Consider the following 18,479-nt stretch of genomic DNA (forward strand, 5'->3'; position numbering starts at 1 on the left):
ATCAACAAGATCAGCTTGTTGATTTGAAAACATCAGCAATGGAGTCCGTGTCCATGTTTGTTGTGTAGTTGAATTAATTAAAACATGTCAAAAGAAGAAAGACTTGGGATATAGAAATAAAAGTTGTCTCTATCTCAACATGTTTATGGATTTACTTGATATGTAAGGTCTCGACTTCAAGATATTCTTTTATGGTGGTTAATTTCATTCTATAAAAAAATATTATTTTTATGATTAATTCCTGTTTATCATATTTACTGTTAAGCATGCGGTTAATTCAAACACCGGTTCGGTTGTAATTGAATCAACCGAGATATCCATAAACATTTAAAATATTATTTATTTAGTTATTTATAATTGATGATTTATTTAAATGCTGAACAAAATTATAAATATTTATAATTCAAAATCAATTTCTTTGATTCGGTTATATGTAATATTTGAATTCGGTTTGACTAACAAAAAAAAAAAAAAAACTTGCCTATTCAATTTTTGGTAAAACCGAACTGAGCTAAGAGTTAAAAAGAAGAGAGATAAGAAAGTATTATGTAATTTTAGTATTTTACTATATTCAAATAAAAAAATATAATTATAAATTATTGATAAAATATATATTGTTAAAAAAATTTGATTTGTAAGAATTCGATTATTTTCTCTTTGATTTTCATTATTATTATATTTTCTCTATTTGATATCTGTTAAAAAAATTTGATTTATAAGGATTTAATCATTTTCTTTTTGATTTAGTAGGCTTGTGGAATAAATTAACTTTTTATATAAACCAAATTGAAATTAGATTTACAATTAAAATCAAGTAATCGACCCACCAAGTCAAATAATAAGCCAAATTGAAAATAGTAAAAAATTGAATTACATAAATCCCTTCAAAGAATTAAAACTTAATAATATATTTAACATTTTTAGTAATAAATAAGAAATATAGTTATTTTAATTTATTCATTTTAACATATAATTTTGAATTAAAACTAGATTCAATTATCAATTTAGTTCTTCTTTTTATTAAAAAATTAATTTACTCGCTCAGACTTCTCAATAAATTAAGCGATGATGTTTTAATATAAATAAAAGTATTAGTTGAAATTTATTAAAAAATTTATTTTTTATTTGAAAGATATATTAAAAAGAATAAAATAGAAATGATAAAATTGAAAGAAATATTTTAGTATTATAAAAATATTAATGTACGAATGTAAAATTCATTTGAAAATTCTATCTATTTTGTTAGAATTTAGTTCGGCTATATCTCATTCCACATAAATATAATTATTTAGAATTTTAAATCAATTTTTATTTTATTTACAACACATAAAAATCTATATTGTGTTTAGTTGAAATTCATAAAATTTATAAAGTTTATTTGTAAATCTAAAGTTTATATGCTTTGATTGAAATGAAAGTTTAATTTAGAATTTTACATAATGAAATTTATAGATGTAGTAAATCAATAAATGCCATAAAATTAAAATATCTATTTTCATTTATTTTATCTCATATTTTTTAAAAAAATAAATTTATTTTATAAATTTAACTAAACATAAAAATTAGATTTATAAATAAATTTTATAGATTTTAAGCATTATCTAACAAAACTACTAACTCAAAATTTTGTCTCTCATTTTTGTTTTCTTCATTTGCTTAATTAACGAGTGAGATTCATGCACCAAGGATATAAGAGTCTTCTCATTTATTTAATAAACTCATGTTACTTTTGAAGAGAAGGGAACAATTAATTAAGGGGTATTTTTTTTAAGTTAGTAATATTATTTTCAAAACTTTCTTTTGTCCTCTTCCCTTTTTCTCTTCTTGTCATTTTCAAGGTTGCATGTAACCAAATAAATTATTATGAAAGGAAGCAACAAACAATGGCCACCCACCACATAAATAACTGATAACATTAAGTCACTAACCCAAGAAAATGATAAGTTTTTTATGTGCTCCCAAACAGAAGCCATTTTAGAGTTTTCTAGGAGATGACAGAACAGGACGGACAAAAAAGAAAAGAGGAGGATAAGGGCATCTTTATCTGTAAAGAATTTTTGTATTTTTATTTTTTAAATAAGAAGTTTTTAGTTTTATAAAAGTTATAAAATTTATAAAATATATTATTTGCTATTATATAAATTTTTCTTATAATTTATTTAGATAAATATTTTATATTTAAAGAATAAGTTTGAAATAAATGAAAAGAATTTTATTTAATAACGAATGACTTTTTATATAAAAAAAACATAAAAAATATATTTAAAACAATTTTTCGATTTTTTTAAAATTAACTATAATTCTAAAAATATAAAAAAATTTCTTATTTTTATTTTAAAAATTAGCACAAAAGAATAGGAAACTCTAAAAAATTTACATAGTTTAATTGCACCATAAATTTTCTAAGGCAACTTTCTTCTCAAGTAAGCTATTCTTAGTAATGGCCACAAATTCTTAATTAAATAATAATTTTAATTTTATAAAATAATATATAATTAATGTTTAAATTTTAAATATTTTTATAATTAAATAATATTTTTTAATTTTAAAAATTAATATAATATACATTTTATTTTATATTATTATTTTTTATTGAATTGTTATATATGAATTTAATTTATATTCTATATGAATTGTTATATATGAATTTAATTTATATTCTATATGATTTAAGATCAGAAATAAAGCGAGGATATAAATAAAAATAGAGGAATATAAAAATTATTATTTTTATATGGTGTGAAATGGAAATTAAGGTTTACACATTCTTGACACTAATAATAATATTTAGTCATAATAATAATAATAATGATAATATAGCATGAAAAATATGTAAATAATAAATTATTATTTTAGTTGTATGAGTATTTATTAATTAGTTTGATTTGAAATTAAAAAATTTATTCATTAAGGAAAGGGGAATGATAATTCTCAATGATGAGACATGCCATTCAAATTCTAAAACAATTTTTTATTAGCCAATCGTTAATAATGAAAATTGCTTATTTTCATAATAAATAAAAATCTACCAAAATTAAATATAAATTAATATACATTCAATAGAAATTAACATAAACTAATATAAATATAAAATAAATTAAATATAAATTAACCAAAACTAAGAAAATATTTATTATTCTTTTATGTTTTTGAAATGTATCTTTTAGAAACTAAATATAAATCTAATAATGAAAAAAAAAAATCAATCCTAGCTAAATATAAACCCAATAAAATTTAGATAGAAACCAATAAAATTAACTAAAATTAGTTAAAAAGTCAACACAGTCAACACAAGCTGATGTAATATATTTTTGTAATTTTAGAAAATAATATGTTTTTCAGAAAATTTACTTTTGACAGCAATTTCTTTTTAATTATTTTAAACTTTCTTTATAAATAATTAAATTTTGGTGGGTCAAACAAATGAAAATAGAAAAAATATCAAAATATATTTTATGATTAGGCGCTTTTAAATTTAGAAAATTTTAATTTTTTGTGATAAAAAATATACTGTGACTTAATTTTTTATATTTTTACTGTTTTATAATCAATATTTTTAATTTTTAATAATTTAATATTAATATTATATTTATTTTTGATAATAAAATAATTTTATAGGTAATTTACCATCAAATCAACTATAAAAAACTTTTAAATATATTCTAATTTTATTTTATTTTATTAAAATAATAAAAATATAAAAATTAAATTATATGATATTTTTTATTATTTAAAAAATTATAATTTTTAAATATAAAAACCATAAAAAAATTTGTCTAATTTTTCCAACAAAGATTAAATTAGATAAGCTCCATCAGGATCCGGACAGATATGCAGACCTATAAAAATGTCTAATTACCATCACGCAATCGCAACCACATTATTGTGTGGATCTCATTGGATTGGTACCTCCAACCTGCATCTATTCGCTCCACATGCCAAAACACGTGACACTTGGCCATCATTCCTTCTCTTCGATAGTCCAAAAATATATTTAAAAATAAAGGAAATTCCTAAAATAATGAGTTGAATGTTGTTACTCTTTTTCTCAAATATTTTTATCATAATTTTGATTATATTATAATTTTAAGATTAAAGATGAAATTTAAGAGTAGAGAAGAATATTTATTAATCGGTCCGAATTATATATAGATATTTAATGGTAATTTAAAGTTTTAATGATATATTTTTATATATAAAATGGTAACCTCACTTAAGTTTAATTGTCTATTTTTAAGAATGTTAGCAAAAAGAGGAAAATATGGAGCTAAAAAAAGTTTAATGGGACATGTTCGTATCAAAACCCAAGATTAAGACGTATGGACTGCTAATTATAAGGCTCAAGGAATATTTTAATCATTTTGTATAATTATTAGGATTTATATTAAGAGTTATTTATGCGATAGTATTTGGTGGAGATTAAGATACTTAAAGTTTTATTTATTAAATAGACTTATATAAGTATACTTGTCTCTAGGGAGATTTATATAGAGGATGACTCTTCTCTATATAAATATCTGCCAAAACCTAATTAGGGAAAGAGAAGGAGATGAATTTTCTCCTACATGCTCTTTACACTTGCCACCATTATTCTCTCCATAATTCACTACAGTTTTTCATAAAACATCTAGTTTTAGTTTTCATTACTCTTTTTAGGATCTAAAGAGCTTTTTAAAAAGTGGAAACTAAGGACTAATCTTCTTCCTACTTGAAGAAATTCTTGATCTAGAGGGAGTTTTTACTTTTTTATATCTTTCTATTTAATACCATGATCATTGGGTTAAATATATTAAGCTAATTTTCATAAGCGTTTAGTTTAGTCTTTTTACTTATGTATGAACCTTGTTATTTATTTATTTAATGAATAATTTCTTTACCTTCGTATATTTATTAGTTTCATCTATTATTATTGGTTGACCATCATACCAATTTAGTAGTAATATTTGTTATGAAAATCTTTAGGTTAAAAGTATTACAAATATCATTTTTACTTTAATCTATATTGGTATAAGAAACTTAAGTTGCATCATTAGCTTGAGTGACTCAGGGAGGCACATCACCATCTCATTCATTAAATCTAGGCTTAAAGTAAAATAAGTAGATTACTAAGTAAATGGCTAGATTAAATACTATCTTTAGCATATAGTTTTAGATCATAAGCATTTGCATTTGCATTGCATATTTATTTATTATTTAGTTACTTTATTTTATGAATATTACTCTCTCAACATACTGATTTAGAGCGTTTAGATTTACTTTTATTGTTTTGTATTGATAATTAGTCTTTATAATAAGTGGCCTCGTAATTTCTTGAGAGATCGACCTCGTGGTGAACTTACCCTTACTATAGGAACGGTTCATACACTTACGAGTACTAAAATAGACACATCACTTATTAATTAAAAAAGATTGCTAACAATTAAAAAAATAGGCTATATTTCAAAATGGAAGAAGGTGTAATGTGGAAAGTAAAAATATTTAATTTGATAAATTTTAATGAGAAATTATGAAAATTCATGAATTTGTATAAAATTTATCATTTACATGCTACGTGAGTTTTTACCAAATTAATGAAGAACGAATTCCATCTGATTTCTTTTTAGAATTTTTAAAATTGCCCTTAAATTCTAATTATATTCAATAAATTTTATATGTACAAAATCTTAAAATACTATTTGGTAAAAAAAAAATATGCTAAGTATGCCACGTGTATAAGTACACGAACTATTGTAATTAATGCATTTTAAATTGACTTTTTAATTAGATGTTTTATGTTTCGAAACTCACTTAATAGTTTGCTTAAATCCTCAAACGACACAATAAGAATTAAATGAATAACAGTAAATATTTGAAAATGAATAAGCTAAAAGGCTTGTATTTAAATTATTGAAAATTTACATAAACAACTCAATATTTGAAATAAATATAAAAAAATAAATAAAAGAAATAATTTGGTGAAAACTAAAATATATTTGCAAAAAATTTGTGCTTGACTATTTGAATATTGCTATATAGTTGTAATTGTTTGGTTGATTTAGGGATCTCCTTCCATTTCTGTTTTGCTTTCTATAGAAATTTATAAATTCTACTTTTATTGGATCTAGTGCTTCCATCTTTTGGGCCATAGAGCCTGATTATCTCATTCTACTTTGAGAGTAAGGATAACTGCTTGCATGATGTGATAACTCTTCCCATTACTTGCGTGGTGTGATTATCCTTATCTTTAATTATTAATTAATTAGATAAATAATTATACGCTTGCGGCCTTTGGGCTTCAATTTTACTTCTTTAAGCCCAAAATTATATATAGTCTAAGAATTGTCTCCCTCGTATATATGCCTAGCTTATTGGCCAATGCTATATATTTGAATTTTCTTTTTTTAAATTCTATATTCTTCATTTTCTTATCCAATCCAAAATGTCAAAGAATTTTTGATTCAAAGTCCAATATCACCCATATGACGCGTGGTATTAAAAAATTGAAGAAAAATAATCCAAAAAGTCCAAAGAAAATTTAATTTCTAGCTCTTTATCTCCCACATTTCTTCATTTACTCTAAGTTCAATGTCTATGGACATTCTTTTTGCTGGTTGCTGATATGGCTTAAAGTCCTCCTTGATGGAAAGGCGGTGGTGCTCAACCCAGGCAATTCTTCAAAACTCCATACAAAACAATCTCTGAATTCATGTAAAGTCTTCACAATTTCTTTTTTAAAATCTTCTGGTAATAGGATGCTATTATATGTGACACTTGGCTCTTCTAGAGTGCCAAGGTTAATTTCTTCCAAAGAGTCACGGACTTCTGGTTTCATATCTTCAAACTTCTAGAATGCCATTGCTAAGTCTTCAATTTGTATCGCTTCCACATCCTCATTTGGTTCTTTCTCAAAGATTACTTCAGCTCTATTTATATCTTGGAGCTCCTCCATCTCAAGTCTCTTAAAAGTTTGCTGCACAAATATCTTAAATGTAGCGACTGCTGCTAACTCCTCATTAAAGTACTCAATCATCAACCTCCTCTATGATGGGCTGAGACATCGACATGTATGGCATGATAGCTGTAGGTTAGAGGAGTGCTTTGATCTAGTTCTTTGTTTATTCCCTAGACATGTAAACATGTTTGGAATCTCCATTATACTTCATTCCTATGAACTTGATTGGCCCAAAGTCCATATCATAATATCTTGCCTCTATTGCATCTGAATAAGTGAAAAAGGTTGCATATTTACTCATACCACTTCTGCTTCATCATCTTTTCAAAAAAGCAAAAACTGGTTAAAAGAGGATGGTACACACCAATTGGTGTAAATCTAATATCTCCCTAATAAAGCATACTAGCAGAAGAATTTAAAACACAAAAATTAGAAAATGAAGTCTTACTTCCAATATTGATTTCTACATGTAAAAACACCAAGATTAATTCCATGAAATGTTTCTCAAATATTACCTTTTTCGATTTATTAGCCTGTGTGACTTGAATAGTAACGCCCCTGTAACATTCTTTTTATAGTATTTCAAATGTCTGCCCCTAGTGTTTGATTCTCCTTAGTTCTTAGTTAGATCCTCTTTATCTGCATTCTTTAGACATAAAAGGGAGAGGCAAGGTCATCGTAGTAGTAGAACATCCATAAGGAATAGAAACTCCTCTTACTACAAAATTTCTTTCCACGAGTTGATCTTCTTATATATTGTCATTTGAACTTCTAATTGAAGAAAGCAAATCATTATCCTTTTATGTTCTCTCTTTGCTTGAGGATTTCATTTCCTGCTTCCTTTTTCTCATCAGCCCTCTATCTTTGCGTCCTCCTTTTATGAGTCCTTGTTAATAATGGGTCAGGGAAATTTTCATGTTGCAACTTATACCATTGATAGCTTTGTTGCACTCTAGGAGGTACAATGAACTTAGGTTGTCCTCTTTGAAATTTTAGACCTTAAGAGGAGTATCTAATTCTCCTTTGAAGCTCCTTAAAAAAGGGGGAGCAGTAAACCTTTTCACTTCTTAGGGCTTCTTAATGAGTATAGATTTCTTAGGGACCCAACTTTGTGGAACATAGTTCCCGGCTGAATCTCCATATCCTTTCTATTCTTTTGCTCTGCCTTTCCAATCAATAAGGTTCTTAAATTAAAAGTAGCAATGTTGATAGGTGCCACTGGTGGAAATGGATCCTCATCAATGCGAATGGCCTCCTTTTTCTCTGGAAACTTTAGGACTTCTTTATTAGTTCTATCTTAATCCATATTCCTAAAAACCCAACATAAGTTAGTTGAATGATTGAAAGTATTACGATACTTACAGTAATCTATTTCTTTAATTTCATACAACAAAAAATCAAATATCTCCTTAGCTTTAGAGACATCAATTGTGCATTGAGGATGTGCATTAGTAGAATAAGACTTCTTCCAATTTACAAGGACCTTTTTCACCAAAGATGGACAAACATAACTCCCTGTGTTAGAGAAATCAACTACTGCTACTTCTAGGGAATTGATATCCTAATAGTATGTCCTCATGGTAAACTTCTTCTTTTGATTCTTTTCTCTAAGTAATTCCTCATATTCTGCCACTTTTGCTACAAGTTAATAAAAGTCCTGGAACTCCATCCTTTGAAATTTCTTCCTAAGCTCAATGTCTAACTCTACGTATGACATCTTCACAAATTCTATCTCGGGCAAGAAAATCTTACATCTATTTTCTTAGATCTTTGAACCTAGCAATGAAGAGATTAGTAGTCTTTCCCACCTTCTAAGTTATCTTAGATAATTTAACAGTGCATCATACTTCAGGTTCAGCCCTAAAGAACTGAGTATGGAGCTGTCTCTCATTTCCTTCTAAGTTAGGATATAATTCCTAGGGAGAGTAGCATACCATGTATATGTAGTACTAGTCAAAGAGTTAGGAAACAACCTTAATTTAAAATTTGCAAAATTTTCATAATTAGCTAGTTCACAATACTGTATAATAAACTGAGTTATATGTTTAAAAGTTGACTAACCATTTTCTCTTGAAAGTAATATAAAATATGAAATCTTGTACCCTCTAGGATATGGGTTGTCTCTGTCAATTATATTGGGATAGAGTTTGTGAAATTCTAGCCTCCCCACTTGCCTCAGACCTAGTCCATAAAGCTCTTAAACCATATCCCTTACAGCTTTTATATTCATCACCTGAGGTGGAGGTTGGACATGAGGTCTTGGTTGGTACCTTGATGCCCTCTATTGTTTATCATTCCTAGAGGCACGCCTCCCAATATAGGATTTTGTATCCTTTCCTGATCATACATCATTGGTTGATTAACAAGATTAGTAGCATCAAAATTTATTATGGTAACATGGGTCTACTCATATAAGGGCGGCTAGTAGGCAAAACTCCTCTTTGTAAGCCTTCATTCTTCTTGTAGGGGGAACGTATCTTTTATTTAAAATAGATGGAGCTCGGGGTCTTAGAGCATTATTCCCTTCTTGAATTGGCGGAAGCCCCCTAACTCTCCAATTGCATTCTGTGCCAAAGTTTGTGATAAAACATCCTGGCTTCTTGGCATAAGATTTATTCGAGGTAGATTGGAAGTAACTTTCTCAGCAATGTTAGCCATGGTGGTGCTAAATTGCTGCATCAAATCATCAATTACTTTCTTTTAGCTCTCCATGAGCTTATCTAAGCTTCTTCCATATACTTATAAGCACCCTCCACTTGCATCATAAAAGCATCAATCAATAGGTTAGTATCAAAAATCTGGACTAAAGGTAAAACATCATTCTACCCCCCAAGAACAACATTTCCTATTAGAGGTATTAGGGCCTCATGTGGCTGAACATCTTGAGGTGTCGTGGTCCTTTCAATTTGTTCCACAATCTAAAGAATAAAACCTTCTTGTCCTCCTTCATTAGTAATGACTCTAGCGTTTTGAGACCTTACAATGTTATTTCCAATAATACTTCTTATTTTGGGTGCCATGAGAATTGATCTCACTGGGCATGCCAAATTTGCTGAAAAATTATGTTGAACATGTCACATGTGTAGGTATAAAAATCCTAGTAATTAATGCGCTTTGAATTGACTTTTTAATTAGATTTTTTATAAATTCCTAAGCTCCCTTGATAGTTTACTTAGATCCTCAAATAACACCACAAGGTTAAATGAATAGCAGGAAATATCTATCAAGGAATAAACTGAAGGACTTGTATTTAAATTATCAAAAATCTACATAAACAACTGAGTGCTTGAAATAAATACAGAAAAATAAATAAAAGAAATAGTTTGTTGAAAATTAAAAAATAATTGTAGTGAATTTATGCTTGAGTATTTGAACATTACAGTGTAGTTGTTATTGTTCGATTGATGCTAGGATCTCTTTCCATTTTTGTTTATGCTTTTTATGGAGAGTCTTAGGTTTTCACTTTTCTTGAGGAATACTTCCATTTTTTGTGTCATAGAACCCAATTATCTCTTTTTACTTGGAAAGTAAGAATAACTGCTTATGTAACTCCTTGTATTACCTACGTGGTGTATTTAGCTATTACTTTTAATTATTAACTAACTAGCTAATTAATTAATTAATTAATTAATTAATTAATTAAATTAATGATTATAAACTTACGACCTTTGAACTTTTATTTTGCTTCTTTGGGTCTAAAATTATTTATAGGCCCAATAAATACATAAAATAAAATTCATTAAAGTCTACATTTTTTACCTATAATTTTTCTTATTATTTCAATCTGAATGAGCAAATATTTGTTCTTTAAGAGAGGTGATCGTATGCTATATTTTTTCTATTGAATCATTAGATAAGATATTAAAGAAACTCTCTTTTAAGTAGAAAATGAAAAACTTTTCACCTCAAGTCATACCTAAAAATAGTGGATAAAAAAGAAAAATAATAAAAATATCTATATTTTCTTTTATTTTTTATTAAATTTATATTGTTAATTTTTTTTCATTTTTATTATGTTAAAATATAAAACAATACGGTTTTTTAATTTTTTTCCTTTCAGAATGATGATTTTGGTTTTTTTTTTTAGTAAAACAACCAAAAAATAATTAAAGAACTAAAAAATAATTGAAAAACAACCATACTGTATTTTTTGAAAAAAGATTTACACAGTAAAAATAATATTTTTTGTTAATTTTAAGATATTTCTGAAAAATTCTCTGTAAAAAATTTGTAAAAGAAATTATCAATAAAATTTAAGATTAAGATTCTTTCATGTTTAATTTGAATATGATAAGTCATATTTGTAATATTCACTATTAATTTTAAATCAAATGGATGATGTTTTATTAAAAACTTAGAATGTAGGTAGTTATTTATTGAATAATAAATCTCAATCATTGATCTTGAATTCAATAATTAAGATTATACAAATATAACTTATCATGAATGAATATGAGAGAATCTTGATCGTAGATTTTTTTACTTTTCACAATATGGCTATCTACTTATAATTCTACTAATAAAAAATTAACAATAAAATTTGATGGATTTACAAATTAATAAACCAAACTATGATGTTATTTTAATAGAATTTATCATTTATTGCTTTTAGTTAAATAATTTTAAGGGTTCAGAATTATATATAAAAACGGAAAAATATACCTTCATGCAGATTTGTTTCTACAGCTGCATCTTAAAAGGTAATATATCTTAAATTTAATAAAACAAAATAAATGGATTTCTAATACATTAAATAACCAATTTTATTTTAGTTTGATTCTAATATATTCCATTATCTAATTAAGAAAAAAAAGCTCAAATATGATAATTTTTCTCTGTAAAATAATCTCACTTTAAAGCTAAAATATACACTGTGTTTGAATATCTAACTGTAAACTGAAATATTTTTCTTATGATTATATGTAAATATCATAAATATTTAATAGAATGAAATAATAGTTATTTCTAGCTATTATAAGTTACTACATTAGATGAGTGATACAAAAAAATAATTATAGCATCTAAAATGTATATAATCATTTTCTAATAGTATAAAACATTATATGGTTATGTCTACCAAGATGTAATAGATTCAATTTGACATATCATTTGCAATTAAATGTAAAGTTTTAAATTCTATCTATTATCACATTAGACATTGTATAATGAGGTGATGATATCTTATGAAAATTTTTATTTGGTCTAGGTGTATGTCCATTTATATACGCTAAATTTATAAATAATTAATATATATTTATTATATTTAAATAATATAATATATCAATTCTTCAATATTAAAATATAAAATACTAACATATATATTTTACCGGTTAGAATAGACTTGACGAAGAATTATGTGTTATGAAAGAAAACTACATGTCGTGTCTGTTAATATATCATTTTTATTTGCTATTTATCTTTTCTTCTTTCTCTTAATGTTTGTAATCATGAGCTATATACCCCATGTTAATATTTTCTTCGTATTGCTCCACGTGTGTAGCTAAGATAAGTTGATTGATTAGGGTAATTTGCAGTTATAGCAGTATATTCTTAGCCACAATATGTTGAAGTTTTACTTCAATAAAAACTAAAAAAATAAAATTAAAACTATTAATATTTATAGGAATAAAATTAAAATATAAAAATCCTGTTGAATTTAAATAAAATATATTATTTTTTATATATTAGTATTTTCTAAAATATTCTTTATTATAGAAATTATTATTATTTATTTTAATAAAGATGAAAGAGTATTATTAGATATCCACTGCGACTGCTATGTAGAATGTCCCTCCGATGATATCAACAGCTTAGAGCCACGGCTAATCCAGTTTTAACTGAAATAGTTTCTACGGTAATTGAAAAATATATAAAAATATAAAAAGTGAATCCTTACGGAAGTTATAAGAAAGAACAATGGTCTCTAGTGCAGTTATAAAATTCAAAAGCAAAAACCAAAGATTCTCATTTCATCACATTTCATTACAAAATCCTTTTTTTCTTTCTTTCCAGATTCAATCGCCGGCGGAAGATGAATCCATCATCACTGCCGGCGGCTCCTATCTCACCGGATCTCCACCGTTCTTTTCCTCCATCATCATCATCACCATCATCAAACGGTGAGAATATTAGTAACAGTAAAATGAACAATGGTGGTGGTAACACTAAACAACAACCGCGTCGCCGAGTCTCTGCAGCCGGTAGGCCGGCTAAGCCAGAGAGGCAGCAGTCTTTTAGCCGAGATATCGGACATGCAGCCTGCGAAACTTACTTGCTTACTCGCCTAACCTTCACTCTTCTTCGATACCTCGGGTATTATTTTATTCATTTGTTCTTTTTTTTTTTAAATAAAATTATTTAATTTCAGTTTGTTGTTACTGAATATCTAACATGTTTCTGGCGTGTGCATGTTCTATTGTTTAATTAGCTAAACAGACAAGCAACTTTAATATCACTGTATGGTTCTATTATTGTTGATAGCTTGGTCTGTAGTTCATAGCTTTTAATTGTGCCAATCTGGAGTCTGAAGTAGTTGAGTTCAGTTAGTTATATGAATTGCTTTTGTGGTTTTGAATTTGATTGAAAGATGTAAGTTCGTAATAATTTGAATTGCATAAATTGTTTAATATATTAGCAGTGGGGGCGTTATTTCTTGAGTGGCTCTGACTTCTCAGGTGCAACTATTAATCAGCTCCTTGGGATGAGTGGATGTTTGCTGATATTTTACTCACTATGTGGTCGGATTATAGTAACAGAATAACGATTATAATTTGTTGACTTAAAAATATGAAAAATATAAAATGGTTTTACCTAATTCAGGGGATTATGCGGATCTGATTATTGAGCCTCCATTTGGTCTCAGTACTTGGACAGATCTGGCTCGCCAGGTACATTAGGTCTCAGTACTTTAAGAAGTTATGGACAAAGTACTGGTGCTCTTTATTGGTTTGTTGTATCCCTTGAATGGAGCTTCATTTATAACATGTTATAATGTGTCATCTTTTAATCATTTATTTTTATTCAGGGTAGGCTACCGGTGGATTACAAGACTAGCTGCCCTCGCATTCTATGCTTTTTTACTTATGCCTGGCTTCCTGCAAGGTATAATTCATTATATGTGCTTGCTTGTTGTTAACTTAGGATTTGGAGTTGGTTCTATTGTTTTCCTGTGTCTGCATTGCCCATATTTCTTCCCTTCCAACCCTGCTTTTATTAGCAATCAAGATGTCAAAGTAACTTGCTTTTAGTCTCTGCAGTTGCATACTATTATTTCTTTTCAAGCCAGGTGCGCCGTAGTATCATTTATGGAGATCAACCCAGAAACAGGTACTGTGAATTTTAGAGGTCCTAGTTTATGTTTCATTTCCCATCATCTAGTAATCTGGTAGCATTCAATATTGGAGACCAAAAGTTATAGCTGGTGCAATGATGACTTTATAGGTTGGATCTATATTTACCAGAAAATATGGATGGGCCCAAGCCGGTTGTTGCATTTGTAACTGGTGGTGCCTGGATTATAGGGTGAGCAATTTCATGAGCAATTTCATAGTTGCTTATGTTTCCTTTATGATTACCATGATTTTCTTTTTATGAAATTGTGTTATTTCTTTGCAATTTTTTTGTTGTGTAGTTTAATTTATTTCATTAGTAAGCTACCAAGGGTTTTAGGTGAATATTGTACGATAAATATACCTGCGCACTTGCTAATGAAGTAAAGGGTATTGCTGCCTGATTGATGCAGAAGATTGTCCACCAGGATCTGAGATCGTGTCAAGGATGTGAGATGCTTATATAATTATATTTTTCTGATATGGAAGATATAATTCTGCTATTAGAGCATCCCTAATGGTGCTTTTTATTTTAGAAAACATAATTTCTATAACAAAGAGTATTTTAAGGAATTTTTTAAATATAAAGAGTAAAAAACTTATTTAAGTAATAGAATCTTTATACTTTGCTCTTTTTTTTAGTTTTATTTCCATAAGCATTAATTATTTTGATTTTTCCTCCTTTTTCTTTTAACTTTTGCCAATTGAAGAAATTATAATTAAAAATCAATTGATAAAGTGCGTGAAAACTTGTAGTGTATTTATTAAACTCAAAGAATTGAGTGAAGTTGGACTCTTTAGATGTATAGAATCAAATCAAGTCTTTACTTTATATTTAAAGAATAAAGAGTATTGAAGTTTTATTTTATAAGATAACTGTTTAAAATAATAATATGACATGCAAAAGAGTGCATTGAAGATGCTCTTATGGAAAAACTTTAATGGAGTCTACTTGTTTTAGTGGAGTGGTCTTGATGCCCAATATAGGTCTAGTATTTGTTTCATGCATTGAAGTGGGAAATAGTATTGACTTGGGTTTCCAAGGAGGTAACTTTACTTTTCATCTTTGACCTTAATAATATTGAATGAAATATTGTAGATACCCCTACATATTTCTTTGCATGCGTCGGCCATTTACTTTTTCTTTGACTTTAAGTCTGTAGCTTCATTTTGATGTAGGTACAAAGCATGGGGTTCTCTTCTAGGAAAGCAGTTGGCAGAAAGAGACATCATAGTTGCATGTATTGATTACCGGTATGGGGGACATTTCATAGCAAATAATTTTTCATGTTTACCTACATATACTATTCTGTGGGATAAAGAGTATATCAAGCGAGACAGTTAGTACTGTTAGCCTTGTTTTCTTAGAACATCGAATACATATATGTCTGCAATTACCTATATACTGTTCACCCAAATCAACTTCAGCCAATATTAATGCAGTGTTTACTGCCAATTTCTTCCATGTTAAGCTTGTTTTTCAAGAACTGGAGCCTTTTTGTCTTTTGGTAGTATAATAAAATGTTTAATCTTTAGCATTCACATATAACTGCTTATTTATCTATCCTTACCAATTATGTTGGCCTGACAATGAGATGTTCTCGCAGAAATTTTCCTCAGGGAACCATCAGTGATATGGTGATAGATGCTTCTCAGGGGATTTCATTTATATTTAACAACATCTCAGAATACGGAGGTGATCCCAACAGGTAAGAGAAATATGTCCTTAGGTTTTTCTATCTTCCTTTTACATCTATGTATTGATTTTCTTCATTCTTATTGGCTAGGATTTATCTAATGGGTCAGTCAGCTGGTGCACATATTTCGGCCTGTGTTCTGGTGGATCAGGCAATCAGAGAAGCCAGGGGAGGAAAGAGCATTTCCTGGAGTGTCTCCCAGATCAAAGCTTATTTTGGTTTATCCGGAGGGTAACTTTGCATCTCCTCTCCTCTCTCTATAGAAAAGGAGAGAAGTGTCTGCTTAGGCTATTCCAAATTGCACAATTGGTAGTTCGTTCCTATTCAACATTGTCAAAATGCAGAAATTCCCATTTCTTAGCTGTATAGATACTTTTGTGTTTTGGATGTTTGGAAGGAGTTTTCACCTTTCCTTAAAATATTAGTGGCCCATTCAAATAGTAATGGCACATCACTGGATCAGCTTAGGAATATCTACCTATTCTTCTCTGTATTACTATGTTTCTAATGTCAATGTTTTATTTTTCTGTTACTGATTTTCTTTCCTTATTCTCTTTCTTTTTCTTTTCTACTTTTCTATTTTACATATTAGAAGAGGAAATACATGCATAGAACTTGTTGTAGTTCATTGCCCCATTGAGGTACATGGCCTATGTTGTTTGGTATTTAGAATATGATGGATCATATCTGTTCTAAGAGTCATCTAAGAAGCTCAATAGGAGCTTTCTGAATGTGAACTTTTCCTGAATGTGAAAAGATGAAACGGGAACTGTTTTGGAGGTTGATGGTGGGTCCTGACAATTGACAATGATTTTTTCTTTCTAAGTGTTCTTTAATGTATTTGTTAATAATTGCATTGTGTTCCATTATTTTATGCACTTTACTTTTAACTCTGTGCAGATATAATTTATTCAAATTAGTGGATCACTTCAATAATCGGGGCCTTTATCGCTCCCTTTTCTTAAGGTACTCACCAAATAATTTCTTAATGGTTGGCAGTCTATATATGCTTACTAATTATGTTACATATTTCATTGCATACAATTTGTTGTGTTGTATAAGCTCCCTTTTCTTTTACATGTTTACAGCATAATGGAAGGTGAAGAATCCCTGCATTTATTTTCTCCTGAAGTTAGAATAGAGTCCCCAAGCTTTAGACATGCTGTTTCACTGTTGCCTCCGATTACTCTTTTTCATGGAAATGCAGATTATTCCATACCATCAGCTTCCAGGTCAGAATTGGATTTTGTTGTTTTCAGTATGAATGACATATAGTTATTCTAAAATGATGATATAGGATAGACGCATAATTGGATTGTATCAATTTTGATAAGACGATTTCATTCAAAAGTTCCACAAAGTAACTTTGTAATTTCACATTTAAGCCAACAGTATACTGATTACTGAAGCATGTTAAGAATAATGTAGATGCCTACTAATCCACCTAGATGCTAATAGCTTAATCAATTTCAGTGCTGCAAGTTCTCTGATTCTTCCTAATGAACTACTTTCATATATTGACAGTTTTTCTTTTTCTTTTTGTTGCAGTCAAACTTTTGTAGATGCTCTTCAGAGATTAGGAGCTAAGGCTGAATTAATTTTATACAAGGGAAAAACTCATACAGACTTGTTTCTGCAGGTGTGCACTCTGCTGATTCATGTGTTACTTTCTGTAGTTCTCATCACCATTTAATATCATAGTTTAAATATTTTATCCTGCATGTTCGATTTTTCAAATTCCAACATTTACTGATCCAGTATGAATTAGCTTAAATCAAAATTATGTTGGGTGCATTATACAGCAGAAATGAATAGCATTTGAACTGTGCTGACTATCTCTTGCTTGGGCATGTTAGTGTTGTTTTGCCCTGACGTAAATCATGGCAAGCAATTTCATTAAACTCTTTCTTATTACACCGAAGAATTCATCATCTCCCTCAAAAATTACTGGGATGTTCTTGCAGGATCCTTTAAGAGGTGGTAAAGATGACCTGTTCGACCATATAGTTGCTAAAATACATGCAGGTGACAAGGATGCTCTTGCTAAGGATGCCATTGCACCTCCAAGAAGACGTCTTGTTCCTGAATTATTATTAAGGTTGGCTGGTCATATCAGTCCATTTTAGGTCTTTGAACTGCAGTTGGTTCGACATGAAATGTACAAGTTTTATACTTTTCTAAGCCAGCTCCTTTTGTATATACCTTTTGCTATTCAAGGCTGCTGAGCACATGCCATTCTTTGAAGGAACTCTTCCTGTATTACTTGGAAAATTGTAGAATTTACTCGGCTAGTATAATGAATGCTAGTGATTTAGTTTTATGTTGTTATAAATATTTAAATATTATTAATAACCAATTATTCAAATTATGGTTCCTTTTTAAGAATGTAATTGAATGACCGAGATTTAAAATTACACTAGTGGTTTATTCAGGCTATTTTGATTATAAAAATAAGATTTAATAGAATCTTTAATCTTTAATATTTATTTATAATATAATAAAAATAACAACAGATTAAATATT

At 28.2% G+C, this 18,479-nt stretch overlaps 1 protein-coding gene across 4 annotated transcripts; it reads left to right on the forward strand.

Annotated features, from left to right (window-relative positions):
* The first annotated feature begins 12,658 nt into the window (after positions 1–12,658).
* LOC8276140 (probable isoprenylcysteine alpha-carbonyl methylesterase ICMEL2) lies at positions 12,659–18,276 on the forward strand. 4 transcript variants are annotated; one of them, XM_015728032.3, is made up of 12 exons: positions 12,659–12,785; positions 12,944–13,243; positions 13,956–14,032; positions 14,179–14,257; positions 14,372–14,452; positions 15,439–15,513; positions 15,867–15,968; positions 16,047–16,187; positions 16,857–16,922; positions 17,045–17,188; positions 17,505–17,595; positions 17,921–18,276. In XM_015728032.3, exons 2-12 carry the CDS (start codon positions 12,963–12,965, stop codon positions 18,080–18,082), a joined length of 1,299 nt encoding a protein of 432 aa, XP_015583518.1. In that variant the 5' UTR covers positions 12,659–12,785; positions 12,944–12,962; the 3' UTR covers positions 18,083–18,276. The 4 variants fall into 4 exon arrangements, with proteins under 4 accessions (XP_015583518.1, XP_015583519.1, XP_015583520.1 ...); XM_002533595.4 differs by lacking the exon at positions 12,659–12,785 and having other exon boundaries at positions 12,828–13,243; positions 14,188–14,257; XM_015728033.3 differs by lacking the exons at positions 12,659–12,785; positions 14,372–14,452 and having other exon boundaries at positions 12,826–13,243.
* The last annotated feature ends 203 nt before the right edge of the window (positions 18,277–18,479 follow it).

Source organism: Ricinus communis, chromosome 5 (genome assembly GCF_019578655.1).
Source record: "Ricinus communis isolate WT05 ecotype wild-type chromosome 5, ASM1957865v1, whole genome shotgun sequence".
NCBI classification, from domain to species: Eukaryota; Viridiplantae; Streptophyta; class Magnoliopsida; order Malpighiales; family Euphorbiaceae; genus Ricinus; species Ricinus communis.